General features: G+C 38.9%; 1 protein-coding gene across 3 annotated transcripts; it reads right to left on the bottom strand.

Annotated features, from left to right (window-relative positions):
- Positions 1 to 17: 17 nt before the first annotated feature.
- Positions 18 to 17,669, bottom strand: LOC115586319 (aldo-keto reductase family 1 member B1). 3 transcript variants are annotated; one of them, XM_030425257.1, is made up of 10 exons: positions 17,330 to 17,669; positions 14,055 to 14,231; positions 13,592 to 13,708; positions 12,869 to 12,946; positions 12,262 to 12,378; positions 11,002 to 11,114; positions 3,901 to 3,988; positions 3,733 to 3,816; positions 390 to 472; positions 18 to 303 (listed from the first exon to the last, which is right to left on the bottom strand). In XM_030425257.1, the coding sequence occupies exons 1-10, from the start codon at positions 17,417 to 17,419 to the stop codon at positions 270 to 272; spliced, it is 981 nt and encodes a 326-aa protein (XP_030281117.1). In that variant the 5' UTR covers positions 17,420 to 17,669; the 3' UTR covers positions 18 to 269. The 3 variants fall into 3 exon arrangements, with proteins under 3 accessions (XP_030281117.1, XP_030281118.1, XP_030281119.1); XM_030425258.1 differs by lacking the exon at positions 12,869 to 12,946 and having other exon boundaries at positions 17,330 to 17,668; XM_030425259.1 differs by lacking the exon at positions 14,055 to 14,231 and having other exon boundaries at positions 17,330 to 17,668.
- Between the last annotated feature and the right edge of the window lie 1,118 nt (positions 17,670 to 18,787).

Below are 18,787 nucleotides of genomic sequence, written 5' to 3'. Positions count from 1 at the left end.
AAATAAAAAAATAATTATTGTGTGAAAACAAATGTATAGTATTTTATTCTTTAGAGAAGATCATCACAGTTTTAAGTCAAATAGAAAAGAGCTTATCAGTGCCCTGATATTTGTCACATTCATTACATTCATATTTGAAGACTGAATCTTCAGGTAAACATGTCACTGATGAATGGCAGTGTGTGATGCTGTAGGTAGGCTGTATGTTGGTGGTCTGGTTATAGTAGATCCAGGTTGCTGTCGTGTCTATCTTCACTCCCCTGGTAGCCTCAAACAAAGGGGTAGTATGGATGAGACTTGACTCTGAAAAACAGAAAAATCATGCCAGACTACGGGGATATCTTCACCTTGCAGACAACTATTGCCACAATGGCTTTGTGTAAACTTACTCTTCCAACATACAGGCTCTCCACCCTCGGTCCAGTCCTCTCAGAGCTCTCATGTCTTCCTCAGTCAGACTGAAATCAAAGATCTGCACAAAACACCACAAACAATGAAACTGATTTTGACAACTGGGTTTTACAGACAGCTATGCAGATGATTATAGTTTCTCCTCCCCAAAATCTATCAAGTGCATCATTTTCATTGGTCACTTAGGTGCGCTTGAAATTTTAGGTTATTGCAATTTTCTTGTTGCATGGAATTTAAATGAAAAACAAACAAACATGTATTTGTGACCTAAGTAATTCCTGTTGATAATAATTTGCATAATGTCTTAAGAAATAAGATTAAAATGTAATGGAATATGAAGGATCTATAAAGAGTAGTGTATACTATAATCAATACCCTTTCTACTGTTGCTTAGTATTACAGTATTGTTAGGAATTTGATGATTTTACTACCTAAAGCAGGGGTGTCAAACTCATTTTAGGTCAGGGGCCACATACAGCCAAATTGAAGTTGTGCTATGATTTACTGGTGGGCCGACCAGTAAATCATAGCACAACTTCAAATGTTCCACTTTTTTTTAGTGCAAAAAAGTAGTACATTCTGAAAATGCTCATCTTTGGTCACAACAATCAAAACAATCTTTTTACAAAACTTGTTAACAACCTGACATTATTATTATTTTTTTTTTTAAGATTTTTTCCAGCATAGACACCTTTATTAAGCAGCAGACAGATAGGAAATATGGGAGAGAGAGAGGGGGATGTGACATGCAGCAAAGGACCTCCGGCCGGAATCGAACCGGGATCGTCTGCGTATATGGCATGCGCTCTAACCACTTGACCACCTGCATGCCCCGTCAACCTGACATTTTTTAAGAAAAATTTGTACAATTTCAACAATATAATGCCTCAGTTTATCATTTACTCATCTGAATTAGCACTTACAGGTCACAGTGTATCTACAAAGGCACAAAATAGTCAGTCACAGGTATCTGGAATTGACCAATATAGTATTTTACTTTAGGATCAAACAACTTGTCAAGATCTAGAAATTATTATAAATGTACTCTCATTTCCACATCTGTGTAGTATTCCTGACCATCTGAACTTACACACCACACCATACAAACTGAAGTAGGTGGAAACTATTAAAGAGGGTTGCTTTACCCCAATGCCTTGTAATGTGTACAGTTAATACAACAAAACATTTAAAAAAAAACATACTGTATCAGTTGTGGCAATGCATGAACAGGGTTCCACCGAACCAAACTCTGCTGCCGACTGACATGATATTGCACAATGTTCAGAGTATATTTCCACAGCAAGCATGAATTTTTACAGAACTCTAAAGGCTGCAAAAGTGTCTGAAGCAGCATTTTACATTAAGCAGGGTTACTCACTGTTTTATCTGCTCCTGAAACTTTGCATCGTTTAACCTTCACAAGTGCATCAATATCAGGCGTCATATCCTGAGTAGCAGCCAATTTCAGGATGTCATTGAAGTGTTTGTGTGTGAGCCTTGAGCGCAGCTTTGTTTTATTGATGCTCATTACAGAGAAAACTTCTTAACAAAGATAGGTAGTCCCAAACATGGACAAAACATTTGCAGCAGTTTTGGGGTAACCTGGCAGGAGAAACTGATAAAATGTGTCCAAGCCCGCTGAGGCAAATTTGTCCTTTAAATCTGAATCACACTGCAAGTCAATTATTTCAAGTTGGATGTTGACTGGCAGATCAGAGGCGTTGACTGTGAATGGCGAGCAAAAAACTGTGAAATCTGTCTTAAGTTCACCAAAAATCTGAAACCGTGGCTCAAACTCTCGCAGCAATCCCGTGATCTTATCTTTGTACCTAGTGATGTCAACATTAACTCTGGGCGCACACTCATCTTTGAGACAGGGAAAATGAGCAGGGTCACCACCCGAAAGTTGTGTCTCCCACAAAGTCAGCTTCAACTTGAAGGCGCGTATGCTGTCATAATACTGTGTGACAATTTTTTTGCGGCCTTGCAGTGTTTTGTTCAGGTTATTCAAGTGCCCTGTAATATCCACCATAAATGCTAGATCCTGCATAACTTCTGAGAAGGCTGTCAAACTGACGATGATTCAGACCTTTGGAACGAATAAAAATTAACAGTTCGGACAACCACTTTTAACGATCCATTTTTAACGACTTGCAACACAATGCCTCCTGGTGCAAAATACAGTGAAATGTCCAAAAATCACGTCCTCCATTTGCAGTCTGTACTTTCTCTCTGAAATTTGTCACAACACCTGCTTTTTTCCCGATCATTGATGGTGCGCCATCTATAGCCAGGCTGACAGCACGGGCCCAGTCCACTCCGACCCTGTCCAGGGCTCCGACGAGAGAGTTGAAAATGTCATTTGCTGTTGTGGTATCCGTCATAGGCACCAACTCCAGGAACTCCTCGGTGACAGTCAAAGAGTCTCATCAACACCACGAATGAATATGGCGAGTTGGGCAACATTCGTAATGTCCGTGCTCTCATCAATTGCAACCGAAAATGCAACAAATGACTTGACTTTGTGCTTCAGCTGGCTGTCCAAATCCGCCGAAAAATCCGAAATCATATCTGCCACGGAGTTTCTCGTCAGGCTAATGTTAGCAAAAGTCTGCCGCTTCTCAGGGCACACGACCTCGGCCGCCTTCAGCATGCATGTTTTCACGAACTCACCGTCACAGTACGGCTTTGATGATGTTGCTATTTCGCTAGCAATAAGGTAGCTAGCCTTCACTGCTGCATCACTGATATCTCGGCTACGGGTAAAAACAGACTGCTGTTTCTTCAGACCCGCTAACAATTCATTTATCTTCTGTCTTCTCAGTTGTCAGTTGCAAGCTGGTATATTTTTAGGCAAGATGAGTCTCATAGTGCCGTCGAATATTATATTCTTTCAGCACTGAAACTTGCTGTGAACACACCAAACACACAGGTTTTCCATTCACCTCCGTGAATAAATAGGAAAAGGTAAATTTTTCGTGGAAAGCTCTGCACTCTGTGTCCACTTTTCTCTTCTTCAACAAAGCCATTTTGGGTAATGAGGGTGCGACAGAGGGTAAAGGTGACACCAAACGAGCACGTATGAATAAAGACAGGCCTTTCGTAGAACTCCCAGCTCCAGCATGAACAGCGACTCTCAGTGGACACATTTGAAATAGCAGTTTCTTTTATTGAAAAATTGCAGACTTTTCTGTTATTTTTACTCTTTGCAAAATCATCTCGCGGGCCAGATTAAACCCTGCCCGCGGGCCGTAAGATTGACACCCCTGAAAAGGGAAGACAAGAAAAAAGCATATAGATGCAGCAATGATCGAATTTTACCTTCGTGTTTTCAAGGATGTGGTGAGGTTTGTCACTCTTAGGGATGACTGCAATACCCTGCTGCACGTGGTACCTCAGCAGTACCTAGGACAACACCAGCATTACTGACAAAGGAATACACACACACACACACACACACACACTTACAGTTCAGTGAATCACACTGACCTGTGCAGGGCTGTGTCTGTGCTTCTTGGCTATATCTGCTACAACTGGATCATCCAGGAGCTTATGTGGATCGGTTTCTCCTCTGAACCTGAAGACAGGGAAGATAAAAAAGACTAGTAAAGGATTTTAGATTTTTTAAATTCAGAACTCAAACAGGTAGTCAAAATAAATTTCTGCCAAAGTCATTGCTTCATATTTCTCAACGCTAATAGAGCAGCTCATTTTACTCTGCTTCAGAGAACCTCACCTACCATCTACAGTCAGTTGTGCTCATATTTTTCTGTATGAACTGTGGATTTCATCAGACTACTTCTTACTGAACTCAAGCGGAGGTAGGATACTAGATAAGGCTTAACATTAAGGCTAGGGGTTGTGAGCCCTGCTATTCTTATCCTCGCAAAGTCAGACTACATCAGTATTACCCTACACAACATCCAAAGTTCTAAAAGTGGTAGAGCCAAGGATCCTTATCTGCTTATCCTTTGTGATCTGAGGTGTACAAAGTAGACAAAGTTGGACAGAAGAGTTTTCTTTGGGAATAATCTACAGCAAGTATTACTTTATATGTTGGCGTTATGCACACTTCTGAACTATGGAAGATTGAAAATTCACATAAGCCACAGCAATATGTATTTATTTTTATGTATGCATATACTGTGTCATAAGTAAATTCACAATATGTAGTGGTCTCTCATTAAAAACAAAACTAAATACATTTGCCAAGTGTTGTGTGGCTTGGGAAACAGAGTGCACACATGCAGAGCCAGACCTTCTAGAGAATAAACACCTTGAGTCACATTGGATTCTGCTCTGATCTGGAGTGTTTTCTGACAAGGGAGCTTAGAGATTACTTTTTGATTTCAAGATTCAAAAATGGCTTTCCCTTCACTCCTTAATAAAGATGACTGCTAATTGCAGCAGTGATCTGCACCAATAACCTCCATTGTTTGGTGTGTAGTAGCAAAATTATCATTACCCTTTACTTCAAATATTATTATTAATGGTGTGAAGAACGCTGACCTTTCAGCTGAAATGTATTGACTCTGGTATTCTCTATTTTTCTATTTTGCAATTTTACTAAATAATACAAAGACAATCTTTTGTTGATTCATCTTTTATTTGTTCACTTCTCTCAAAGTTGAAATAAGAATTTCCACCATAGCATGTTTTTTTTAATGTAATGCAGACTTCTGACTGGCGCTGGAGTGGAAATATATTGTACTTGAGGGGAGAGGGGAGGGGAGAAGAAGAGGGAGAACTAGACTACGGTCAGGGCCGTTTCTGTCTTTTTGTGGGCCCTATGCAAGATGCTGTTTCGGGGCCTCTATTTTGTCAAACTACGATGGATAGATCCCAAACCTTTTCAGGTGATCCAAAAAGATGCAACAATCTTGTTACATTTTAATGGAAAACAGGCTAGAATCGTGAAAACCTCTCTCAAATTAAAATCAAACATCTTAAGTTGACCCACCCAAGCAAGTTGAACTGATAGAACATGTTAATACAATGTAAACAATGGGGATCCTCTATAGGTCGATAAATGAAACTGATGCAGTGTTCCTCAAAGAAGTTTATTTTAAATTATAAAATATTTTTAAACTTAAACATCCTGGTTCAGTGGTGCTGAAGACGGCCGTGCTGCTTCCTCGTCCGCGGCTCCAAAATATTTCAGAATTGCTCCTGCAAAGACAAAACTCCTCAGGTTACCGAGCAAAATAGATCCTAAGCTAATATTCATACTATACAATTGAGTTATGTTACACTAATGCAGAAATTCATAATCTGTCTTTATATTAAACATTGTATTATACAGTACAGTGTCCCTTTAAAGCATGCACTTAATTTCAAACACATTGTACTTGTTAGAGTTATAAAACAAAGATAAATGACTGATGAGCACATGTGATATCTATGTGATACTGAAGGAATATTTTTGTGTATATTTCACAGGGAGTGGAAAGTGGACAACTTGTGCCTAACTGATGATATGGCATTAACATATATTCTATGGGCAGAACTAATGGTCATATATAGTATAGTTTACTTTAAATTTACTTTAATTTTTGCTATTATGATTATTCCAAATAAAACAAAGTAATACATCAAAAACATAACTAAAGGAATGTAGGCAAATTCGTTCAAATTATATTGTCACAATAAATATTCTAATAAATGTGGTAAAGACAGAGCAGAGTTAACAATAATCCACTCAGAGCAATAATCCACTGCCGCAATAGTCCATAATAATCCACAATAGGCCTTTATGTATTGGTGTTGTTTAGCACACTTCACATTTGAGACCTATAAACTGAGGACACACTTAAATTGATAAATTAATCATAAAAATAATCTTAAAGTAATGTTACATAGGAGGTCTATTACGGAACAGCAGCTCCCACTGGACAAGGATATAGCAGACGTGACAGACACCCTCCCTCCCAAACGTCACATGTGACATACATTTTATTTGAGCCTTTTCCTAAAGCAAACACTTAAGCTAGCTAGAAATTCAGCATTAAAGCTCCCCCCTCAACCCACATCATTAAAAAAAAACCTTACCATTTTCCTGTGAGCATTTTTCTTCATCTGGTTTCTTCTTTTTTCTTTTTCTGAACCAGATGAATAGGTTCGTTTTGATGCCATGCTGTGAATGACTGATACCGGCGGCTCAGCGCAACTTGCCTCACCTCTCCTCGCTAAGAGACCAGACCTGACCAATTGGTAGAGAGAAGATCTGACCAATCAGCGGGCGTACGTGTCACCTTGGCTCACCTAGAACCTTAGCGGTGGTGCTAGGAAAAAAAGTGGGAGGTAGGCTACTTTTCACAACTTTTCCGTAGGGACACGTCTCATATATTGAGGCCGGACTTGCAACTTGAGGGGGCCCTATGCACCCGCATAGTCTGCATATAGCAAGAAATGACTCTGACTACGGTGACTGAACTAAATTCAAACACAACGACGCATACACCCACACTAATTGCTGTTGCTTGCTTGCTTAAGAGTAATGTACAGAAATCTGTCTGTTTGGGGTGGCTAAATACAAGTATCAAGAATAAACTAGAATGATCCCTTATGCAAGTAATACAAGGCAAAAAATGTGCTTCACTAGTGGTGTAAATGACATTAAACAACCATCACTTCTGATGTAAATGTATCTGCCTGACTCAGGCACAAATATTTATGGATAAGGTAATGTTTTTAAGTTTTAATCACGTTACATTTAGTCTCATTCGCCGGCTTCATCACTCTCTGACTCTCTCCTTGAAGTTATAGCAAGTGGTGACCAAATTAAATGCAGAATTACCTTGAGTTAACTTGTAGATATATTTCGACCTCACTCAGACCGCTGCCACGGTCTTTTCCTTGACTGATGCTATCATGTACCTATCCTCAAGGCCATATAAAAACAGTCATGTCACTGACCTTAGGAGGCTTGGCTTGCTGCCCATAAAGGTGAGCAAGTCTACTCCTGTAGGTAAGCTGTGATTGTTTGGGACTCCACTATAAAAAATCCCTCACGGTTATGTTGTGCCTTGTGTCCCTGATAATTGCATGTGCAATTGTGCTCTTCTGTGTTTATCTGCCGTTTAAATAGCAGAGGGTTACACTGTGTTAACCTCAAGGTAGTAGGTTTGATTTTGAGATTGGTGGGGACACAAAAGTGCTCCAAGGCAGCACTCCTGAAAGTTGACGTTTTTTTACACAAGCAATCGTAATTTCACATCATGCAGATGTTATAGGTTAAAGCAACTAATGAAAGACAAAGAGGCAACTTCGAAGAGTTTTAAAGCCACATGGGTGAAGCATTGCTATTTAGATTTGTCACAGTGCTGAATCTCATGACTATCAGATCCATCATAAATTTTAACCTCACCTGTGAATTTCCAGCCTCTCCTTCAGCTTCTCCTACATCTCCTCAAGCTTCTCCTCCTCTATCTCCTCCAGCTTCTCTTTCTCTACCTTCTCTGGCCTCTCCTCCTCCATCTCCTCCAGCCTCGCTTCCTTCATCTGCTCCAGCCTCTCCTTCTCTACCTCCTCCTGCCTCTCTTCCTCTACCTTCTCTGGCCTTTCCTCCTCCATCTCCTCCAGCCTCTCTTCCTTTATCTGCTCCAGCCTCTTATTCTCTACCTCCTCCTGCCTCTCTTCCTCTACCTTCTCTGGCCTCTCCTCCATCTCCTCCAGCCCCTCTGCTGTCTGTCACCTTACAAAAATATGTTGATGCATGACATATGAACAGATACATTAGGGATACAATGATCATAGAGCTTGATGGTACAGTTATTGCCTGAGCAAAAAGGATTTTACTAAATATTAATATAACTTAATATTAATTAATTATATTTTATAATTATAAAATTACATGATCATCTAGAATGTGAGGTTTTATTGTATTTCCACCACAAAGTTTCTTCATTTGTGTTTTTAAACCGTTGCTCACTTCTACACAAATACATGAAAATAAGAATTAAAAATAACTTTAAAAAAGTGTATCTCTTTGGCATTAAATTATTGTTGAGCCTCTACCTATACACCCTTGAAGTAACTTACACTTTGACTCCTAAAGAAGTCTCTTATATCCAGTTTTCTTTTCTTTGACATCCTTCAAATCCTATACAGCACACACGCACATGTAAACGCACGCAAACAGACACAAACACAAATGTAAATGACACCACTCAAGGCTGTACAGTGCGAGCATTTTACTCGCATATGCGCCTAAAAATAGATTGTGCGAGTAGAAAAAATAAAAAGGGAGCACACGTGCGAGTATGGATTTTTCTCAGTAACGGGTAATCTATAGAGATGCACCGATCAGGATTTTTGGGGCCAATCACCGATCACCGAAAGCAGTATCTGCCGATCCTGATATTGCCGATCACCGATCACAGCGTCAAATCCATAAATTTTTCTATATTGTTGTCTTGTGTAATTTTCATATATTTGATTAATGATTCCTCTTACACAACATTGACATTGTATTATTAAGTATAAAAATTAGGAGATGAGAAAGTATCATGAATTGACCACCGTTTTATTGCAGGCTGAGGCAATGTGCAATATTTCACACTCTAGAGACTCTCTTAGAGACAACTTGGACTCAGCTTACATAGAGTAACTGTAGCTTACTAGTGGGAATGCATGCAGTCAGGGTGGGAATTTTGTCATTTTAGGGGCAAGTCCATTTGGCCTTCACTTTTTTTTCAGGGGCACCAAGGCCACTGGGTAAAATGTGTTGATTTACCTTTCAGACTGACACCATAACATCCTAATTTATAATAAGACATGGATTGTGTATTAAAACATTTTTATATACCAAAATCAAGTTAAAGTTACATTAGAAAGTAGTTTTTGTTAAGTAGGGTTAGGGTGAGTTGATTTTTGTGACACCTCACTGAATATTAGTGTTATTGAATATTTCTCCCAATAGAAATTCCCCCAAATTATGGCAAAGCACATTTTTTCCAAACAAAAAAATGTAGAATAACCAGCAGGAGACCACTGGTGTGTGGAGTGATTTTGGTGACACTACACTCTGAATAATACTGAAGTTATTGAATTTTTTCTAGTTTCTCTTTTCGGTGTTGCACTTTGTAGACGATCCCTGCGCCCTCGTCTCACAGCCGGCTGACCATACAGACCAGAGTTAATGTCCAGACGCTCGTTTTGATGAAAATACGGTTGTAGCTCGTTGTCTTCCTTACTACGGTAGAAAAGAGCCGTCGTTTGTGTTTTAAAAAGGTTTCACTTATGAGTTATTGATCCGGGAAGTTCGAATCTGTGAATATATTTCCAACACTACCGAACTTTCTGCGGGACACTCTCTCGTGGCGTGCCCGTTTGCTGATAACTCATCCCCGCATGTTTATCTCAGGCTCCTCGCTAGCCTTCTTCCTCCCTCCAGCAGGCAGCCTGGCCCTGTTGCTGTCCTCCTCGGACAGACGCTCAAGCTCCGTTTCTCTCACTCTCTTCTGGTCGACAGAGAAACATCTAGCGGCTGCTTCTCCCGAGTTTTCCTCTGCATATTTTAACAGAAAGTTTGAATTTCAAGTGGTACTTTTTATTGTTTTGCTGCACCGGAGCCATGGCGATCATCAGTGTGATACTGACTGACAGAAAGCAGCACACTGCGTGAAAAAGGCGAAGAAGAAAAACGTGCAGTGTCAGTGGACACCTCTTCTTCCTTAATTTAAAAAAAAATAAAAAATTAGACCCGATATTTATTTGGAACCGGCGGTTATTTACCAAAATATACATCTGCACCGGCGTTTAAAGGGACCCTGTGGATAATTGAAACCCGTATATTGTTTGGTCATTTACGGTATGAACGGCAAACTACTTTCGAAACACTGCCAGATGGTTCGGTCGATAGGACAAAAGTTATCTGCATGTACTATCGACATGAAATGACTTACCATCGAAGTACATTGAGTCTCAAATATCACTTGCAAGCCAAACACAGGGCAGATGCAGAGAGCCCCCCCGCCAAAAATGTTCATAATGCAAGCATATTTGCCCTTTCTTATGTTGTTAAAAGTATTAAGAACATTAAAAAATACATCAAGGTACATTTAGAACAGAAAAAAATGTGCCAAAAAAACTGCGATTAATTTGCGATTAATCGTGAGTTAACTATGGACAAAATGCGATTAATCGCGATTTAAAAAATTAATCGTTTGACAGCCCTAATTTTGACACAATTACTATACAGATGACAAGAAAATGCAGTCTGTATGACGTGTATTTCACTGTTAAATAAGTGTTTCATATCTTCCATACTGTGTGACCAAGATTTATCCTATTTGTAAATAAATAATATCAGAGGAAAACTGCACTGTTTCTCTGAACCCTCTTTGCTGATATAAAGATGACAAAGAGGTAGTTATAAGAGGACAGATAACATTATATACCATAACAATTTCTTAGTTATTATTAATGTTTTCCCCTAATGCTAACTGTGCGGTGTTAATAAACCCAAAGTGGACTTTAATAAATGTGCCCTCTAATGATCATTAAATTTCCTCTGAGCATGATCACATCTAAGGTTCTTGATTTATTTGTAATTGGTTAGTAGAGTGTGAGTTATGCTGTGTGTCTTACAACTCTGGGGGTCTCTCAGGTGAGCCAAAGGGGCTGTAGGCAGTCAGGGCGATGTTCTCAGATTTACAGAACTCTATCATGTCTTTCTGCACCAGGTAGGGATGTAGTTCCACCTATGATTAATATAACACCAAATAAAAGGTCAGTACATATTGATGCTGGTGGCAGCGTTACCTTAACTGCACCACGGTATAAAATGTAATGTGAGTGTATCTCATTTTTATATTATATGATGTCATGCAACCACATCATGTGATGATGCTATGTTGTGTAGCAGCATATGATGTCAGGTAAATTTGAAACAATTTAAGAGTTAAGTATTTGTGACATAATATTACATTACATTATCTATTGTCTAATGATGACCAGCTGAAGAGATAATTATGCCAGTAATCTAAAATACTTATTCATGACATGACATGTTGATCAATGACATTAGAAAACATCAGAATGACATCACTTGTAATGTGATGTATATGAACGCCATCTTATCCCTAAAATAAATGTTGTACAATGTACATTTCTGTAAACCACGGAGATATTTAAACTTTACAATTCTTTATGTTGCATTTTTATGATTTTTATGTTCAGATTTCTATTTTATGTTGTGACAACGCTGTGCTTCTGCTCTGGTTAGGGTTTGGCACAAAAACACCTTGGTTAGGATTAGGAAAAGCTCAGGGATTGATTTCCAATACCTGCCGCCACAAAAACAGCTGGCGATATCTCTGCGTATTATGAAACATCATATCACACAGTGGTCTCTTGGCAGCCGTTTTTTTAGCTGTAATGCCACCACATCCCCTCCCCCTACTAATGTGAAAGTCAGCACACGTGCATTTAATGTGAACATGATATGCCACTTACACATTTGAAAGTTTTATTAGAAACATTTGTAGAAATGTAAGAACACATATGATTCTTTGCTGTTAACATACTTTTCTAGCTGTTACTATGATGCCCCACTCATTTTCAAACATCCTGTTTAAGTCCTTGTTTCTGCAACTAAATTGCAGCCCTGCAATGGAACCGAGTTCCTCCTCTATTCTCCATTCTACATCTCAATTTTTATTTTCTATTGTCTAACAATGGCATGAAAAAATCATGAAAAGGTCTAACCAATAACTTAATACTTGAACAAAAAATCAAAGTATGGAACATAGGTCCATCCTTGAAGAAGTGTGAGGGTAGAGGGAAAGAGGTTTTTTTTGTTAAGACTTTCTCTTGTTTACGTCAATAAAGGAACTCAAATTGTGGCACCTGATTGACAGCAGGTGGCACCCTGCACAGAGCGAGAAGCCTCTTCAGCTGCAGGATGTTGAAGTTGGACACACCGATGCTCTTCACCTTCCCAGAGGCCTGCAGGGCTTCCATCCCCTACAAGCACAGCAACAGACAGCGTAAAGGTCTCTATAGGTATATTACAGTATATTTGCCAATGTATAATATATATGTGAATGCATGCATGTATGAATTGAATATGTGTGTGTCAACAATTATGTCTTGAATTATTTTTTTAATTATATGCTTTAATGTTCTAAATACTCTTGGAAGATTAGCGAATGAGACAAAATGTAGCCAGTTACAAATGTCTACAGTCTCCTCTCAAAAGCTTCTGTGATTTAATCTGTGGTCTTCTCTCCATGCTAGGTGGATGAGGTATGTTTGATCAAAAACAAGACAATATCAAATTAACTTTGAGGGAGACGCTGCAAATTTAAGGAAACCATTTGTATTTTGTTTGTATTATGTTTTCTTTAGTTGGCATAAAAAACTGAAGAGTTTCCATTAGCTGTTATATGAATATTTTTATATATACAACTGTACTTCCAGTGCATTCTGAAACACAGAGTGCACATGTTCTTACCCTCCACACATCTATGTAGTCTATGTCAGAGGTCAGCATATTTCCATCCTTCTTTGGAAAAAGCTCATCACCCATTTTCTATATGGAAATGTAAAGGAAACACAAATTCTTGCAAGTAAATACGGCGTGTGTGGCTAAACAGTTTGAAAACATGTAGAGCCAGAAATTACTCTTAACCTGCATCAAAAGTGTAATTTTTAGAACATAGCAAGTAGTTCCTCTCAACACGTACCCAACCCCACCCCAAAAACAACTTTATGCATTATATCTTCGCAAATGTTTGGACTGAGGAAAAGACAAAGGGCAAAACTGTGCGCCATCTTGCTCTCTGAGGTCCTGACCCTGCTGCTCTGTGTGACCGAGACTGGTACTCTTCGTTCTTTCCCTCTTTCTGCCCTACTCAGAGTATAAGTGAGTTCCAGAATCAGAAGTGCTTCGAGCACACCACCAGCTGAGCTGAAAGCACGTTCCCTGGATGCGCTTGTTGCTGGAATGTACAGCACCGCTCAAACTATCATGTAGAGGGGAGGGTATGTGAAACAGTGATCTCTCCGAAAGTCAAGGACATTCTCCTGGCACTCATCAACATTGAAGTGACTCTGTGTACACTGCTTTCTCACTGTTGTCAGTCGGTGGGTCCCATGGGTTATGGGTTGATCCATGCATCACTAATTGATAGTATAATCTTAATTCTGCCACATTATTTTGGATATTGTGCTCAACCTTGAGGCCAACAGGGAAATGCACAAGGTAAAGATCCAGATAGTCCAGCTGGAGATCATTCAGGGACTTATTCAGGCACACCGGGATGTCCTCTGGGGCATGATGGGTAACCCACAGCTTAAAAAACAAAGTATAGAACACAAGGGTTAACAAATAATCATATATAACATATAAGGCAGCATATTGAGCACAAAAAAGACATTAAACATCTTAGCATTTATTAATGCTTGTTATTAATACATAATACTGGACTCTCTTTTAATCACTACAAAATGTTTTTGATGAAATCAGAAAACATCAAAGAAGAACCTTTTTTCTATGTGTAAGGTTTAGACAGATGTTGTTTTTTGTGCTCTGCTATACAAACTGACTAAATGTATCAGTATGGCAGAGTGAGATGTAATTCCCCCTCCTCATGTTGCACCCTGGTCCTGCTGTAACACCTGTTCTCCTCAGCACCCACCTTACTGACAATGAACATGTCCTGATGCCTGATGACACCCTGCTGCATCATGGATCGCAGAGCCTTGCCAATATCAGTTTCATTTTTGTAGCTGTGAGCGGTGTCTATGTGGCGGTAGCCAGCCGCAATGGCAGCCTCTACTGCACCCTGGACTGAGGTGCGGGGAAGATGAGAAGACTGCAACAAGTAAAACATTTTTTAAATGGGCCTTTATTTCTCTTAATTCCTCCAAAATAACCAACATATACTGTTCACATTATGTAATGCATTATGGATAGTTTAGAAGGGGCTGATTCTTGGTGTGTTCCATTTGACTTTGGAAGCCGGAATTACCAAGTTCCAAGTCGACAATTTCAATTCGAACCTGACGTCAGACTTCTGAATCAGAAAGTCAGACACAGCTCAACGGACCTCAAAATCCAAGATGGCTGCTTGGCACAGTAACAGCTTTGAAAATGTAGGATATACGGTTTATAAGCTCTTCTATCTTATTTGTTTCTCATCAAATCAGTGCACACAGTACTGTCCAACTTCCATATGTGGACAAAACACCTATATGCATTGTTATCAACTGGTATTTTTTAGCATCAGCTTACAGTGGCTGATCTGATTAGAGCTGTTGTGTGTTTTTCCAACCTGTTGCACTGAAATGTGGTCAGTTTTGTCCTTCTCAAGGTTAGTGGAACACACCATATATATTTTTTTTAATTGTTCTGGTCCTAATGGTAATAATATCAGTTACAGTGGTTATTCCCCTTTTCAGTTCTAACTCACAGCAAGAAGCTGTGAGTTAGAAGAATAACACCACTCTCATGTTTGTCTGTCAAATATGAAGCTACAGCCAGCAGTTTGTTAGCTTAAATTAAGAATAAGACTGTATAAAGGGGGATTCAGTTAGCCTTGCTCTATCCAAAGGTAAAACATTTTTTTGCCATTTTGCTGGAGACTTGTCAAGATTAGGCCACTAGACTACACTCAAACAAAAGTCTGAGATAGAAGTTAATCTATTTATTATTTTTTTCAAACATAGTGCTATTCGTTTTCATAACAAATTAAAATTTAAGCTTAACAATTTGAGTGAAAAGTTGAATCTTTAAAAATAACTATTCATTTCAATACTACAATATTGTACACTAAAGATTATCTCAGTATTTAGTATGTTGCACTTTTACTTCAATGAAAGCATGCACTACGACTGGCATAGACTCTAAGGACTCCAGTTAGGGGAGACTGGGATAAGATGAGCCATTTTTCATATTAAGGATCACTACATCAAGGCAATCATTGTTTTGTCACTCACTAATATATCTGCATATATTTCAGGATGTTGTGCATCCCTTCAAACTGTTTCGATAATATAGCATGTCCAAAGAAAGTGGTCTTGTGGCACAACTTACCCCGTGGATGGGGTAAGTTGAGCATAAGAGCGGGTTAGTTGAGCCGTATCCCTACTCTCCCCCACCCTCCTCCCCACCCCCACCCCACCCCTCCCTCACCTTCTCCCTCCCTAAATAACGGTCACTTCTTCACATTCATGTGTATTTTTATTTATTATACACAATTCAACAGGTACAATAACTTTTTTTAAATTATTATTGCATATTACTGCCAAACAGCTGTTTTGTTAAAAAACATTTTAGCATGAGAATACCTTAAAGTGCGCTTGGGAAGAGAACATTAACAGCTGTGTTTTTGGAAAGAAAACACTAGAACTGAATTCTTGGTCCAGAATCATAGTTTCTTGGTGTCCTTGGTGACAGTAAGGTCAGTTATGAACTAGTAACACATTTGAACAATCTGAACTGACACTCTCATCCTCCTACCTTCCTTCCTCTATCTATCCTCGCTTCTCCATCTTCGTTGAACTCCTCCCTCCATCTTCCTCTCATTCCATCTCTCCCCATCTCTCCCTCGATCTACCCAGCTCGACTTTCCCCCTGGCCAAATGGCTCAACTTACCCCAGAGTGACCATTTTGACTTATTAGTCCCCACAGCTAAAATGGTGCACTTTTATGCTAGGTTTATGACCTCATGTTGTAGCTCACAGATGGCACAATTGATGTATGAAACAAATTTAAAATTATCTATTTTGGTCTTAACACAATTCTCATGAAACTTATGATGACTAAATTCACTTTCAAGAGTGAAAAATGTTTTTTTGGAAATAAATGTCGAACCACTTTACCCATGTGGTTCTTTCCTTCACAGACTCCATGAAATGATGCTTTCCTCTTAAATATTTGGTCACATGATCAATGTTTTTTACTGTTTCCCAGCAACAAGGGGTGGCTCAACTTACCCTTTGGCTCAACTTACCCCAGTCTCCCCTACCTGACCTCAACCCCATTGAACACTTACTGGGGCACTTTATTGTGGGAAAGTCAAGCAATCTGTGAAATCAAAGCTTTGTGGAACACTGTCAAATCATGCTAGGATAACATGAGTCAACAGATTTTGCAGAAACTTGTTCAAGGATTCAAATTTTAAACAATTAAGCTTAGTATTTGTAATGGAAAAAAGGTATTACATTAGAAACAAATGCACAATAGAAGTAAATTGACAGCTTGAAATTGAATGCAGAGAAATAAGTGTTATATTTTCTCACCTATCTCCAGCAAGAAGGCCAGCACTATTTTTATAAGATTTTTAATCAAGTTTAAGGTAGAAATTGAATGAGATGAGCTTAACTACCCCTGCAGTGAAATTAGAGTGCATGCACATCATCTAGACACAGAAGCGACCAGACATTTAGTTAAAATAATAAGTCATAGTGACATGTGGCTTTGAGTTTTTGGTATGGTGAGCAACAAAGAGTTTGGGTCTATGGCCTCTAATAATCCATTGTAAATAAACAAGCTATGATTTACTAAGCTTTAGAAGTGTTCACAGGCATTTCTGTTCTTCAGACAGCTGGCATTTTCCCAGTCTTCATGCTAACTATGGTTCTCGCTCCATTGTTAATGCATCGACATTAGATTGATTTCAATCTACCCATCTAGCTATCGATGAGAAAACAATAAGCTAAGTTAATGAAATGTTAAACTATTCCTTTAAAAAAGGAGGCAGTATGTTGCCATCTCAGAACAAATCTCATGACAAAACAAATCTGCAAACCAGAAGCTTCCCTAAGCAGTATTCAGTAAACATTCTTTTACATAAAAAGGCATTTGTTTAAAGGGCATAATTAAGAACATTAATCTTGCGAAACAGTGTGCAGGTAAACGTAACATTCTTAACAGCCAAAAGAAAATACAGGAATGAGTGTTGAGACTACCTTCCATGTCCCCAGACCCAGAACTGGCATTCTTGTGCCATCATTCAGCTCTATGGTCCTGGCCACCTGTGTGTCCTCCATGGAGTCCATTTAACCACTGCACAAGAAAAACAAAATAAGAACCTCTGCACACCCTAGTATACTATCACAGCTTTCCTCTTTTCCCCTCAAACTGCAACTGCTGACTCAGCGTCCTTGTTCTTTGCTGAGTTCTGTACTTTACTGTTTGAAGTGTTTCTTTCCTTCCTCTCCCTTTTTCTTCCCCTCAGTCTTTTCACTTCTCTGTCCCCTCCTGCCTTATCAGTCCAATAGTTAATTATTCGACAACACACAAAGTACTTCACTTGAAGTATTTATGTGTATGCTCGGTGAGTGAGGAGGAGCATGTTGCAAAGGTCACTCGTCTCATAGGGGTAGTAGTGCACACACATTAACACATACCCACAGGCAGGGTCACTTTGCAAGAAAAATCTACTGTAATATTTCCAATTCAACATTAGATGGCGTTATTGTATCACTGTGCTGTGCAGCTACGGTATAAAGGCTGTAGATCTGTAGGGAAAAGAGTTTCATTTATCATATCAACTGATGAAGTCTATCAAGCCTTAAAAGTTCTGGAAAACAGACATAAATAGACGTTGGCCATTAAAAGTGCTGAGAAGCATAAGCTTTGTGTAAGAATAAAAATGTAGTTGGGTTCTGTACAGTGGCTGGCCACTGTTCCATCAATATGTGTTAAATGCAGAGAGGACAGGAGAGGTAGTTTCACTGCATTGTACATTGCTCTTCTCATTATTATTAAATATTTTTAATTATTAATAATATAATTCTTTTTTTTTTTGTCTATGAGCTTCTACAAATTCGGTTAATTCAGCTAGAAGGTCTGGGAGGCCAATAAAAGTATATGAAAGATACATTTTCATAAATGGTGTTGGCTTGTTGCACTCATGGGAATATATATCAGTTTGTGTTGGTTTGTTTAATCAATGAACTTATTCAGATCATGTAAAAACTTTTTTTTTTTTCTTTTTTTTTAAACCTCCCTGCAACAACAATAATCTAGTGTGGACTAGATTATTAGTATTGACTCTGTATTTATTTCACCGGAACGCAATTCTCATACACTGATCAGCCACAACATTAATATAAAACCACCTTCGCAGGTTCCCCTTGTGCAGCCAAAACAGCTCTGACCTGTCTGTGCATGGTCATACGGCCTTAAGACATTATTGTAACATGATGATCGATGTTCACGTCACTTGTCAGTCATTTTCATGTTGTGGCTGATTGGTCTAATTAAAAAGCACAGCTGAGACTAATGATAATGTCATTAGCAGGTATGTGGTCAATCCATCCAACAGTCGTCAAGACATTTCACTTTAAACCTAATGGTGGCAAGGGAAAAAACAATATGTCACCACCAGGACTTACTGCTCCTGAGTGCTACTAGAGAAATGC

Source organism: Sparus aurata, chromosome 8, assembly GCF_900880675.1.
Source record: "Sparus aurata chromosome 8, fSpaAur1.1, whole genome shotgun sequence".
Lineage (NCBI taxonomy): Eukaryota > Metazoa > Chordata > Actinopteri > Spariformes > Sparidae > Sparus > Sparus aurata.
This window is presented reverse-complemented; position numbering and strand designations above follow the sequence as displayed.

Coding starts and splice junctions, on each gene's coding strand:
- LOC115586319 (XM_030425257.1), bottom strand. CDS start 17,419: ATGGACTCCATGGAGGACACACAGGTGGCCAGGACCATAGAGCTGAAT. Junction 11,115..12,261: donor TGCCACCTGCTGTCAATCAG/GTGCCACAATTT, acceptor TATTAATCATAG/GTGGAACTACATCCCTACCT. Junction 3,989..11,001: donor CCTGAGAGACCCCCAGAGTT/GTAAGACACACA, acceptor CCCTGTCTTCAG/GTTCAGAGGAGAAACCGATC.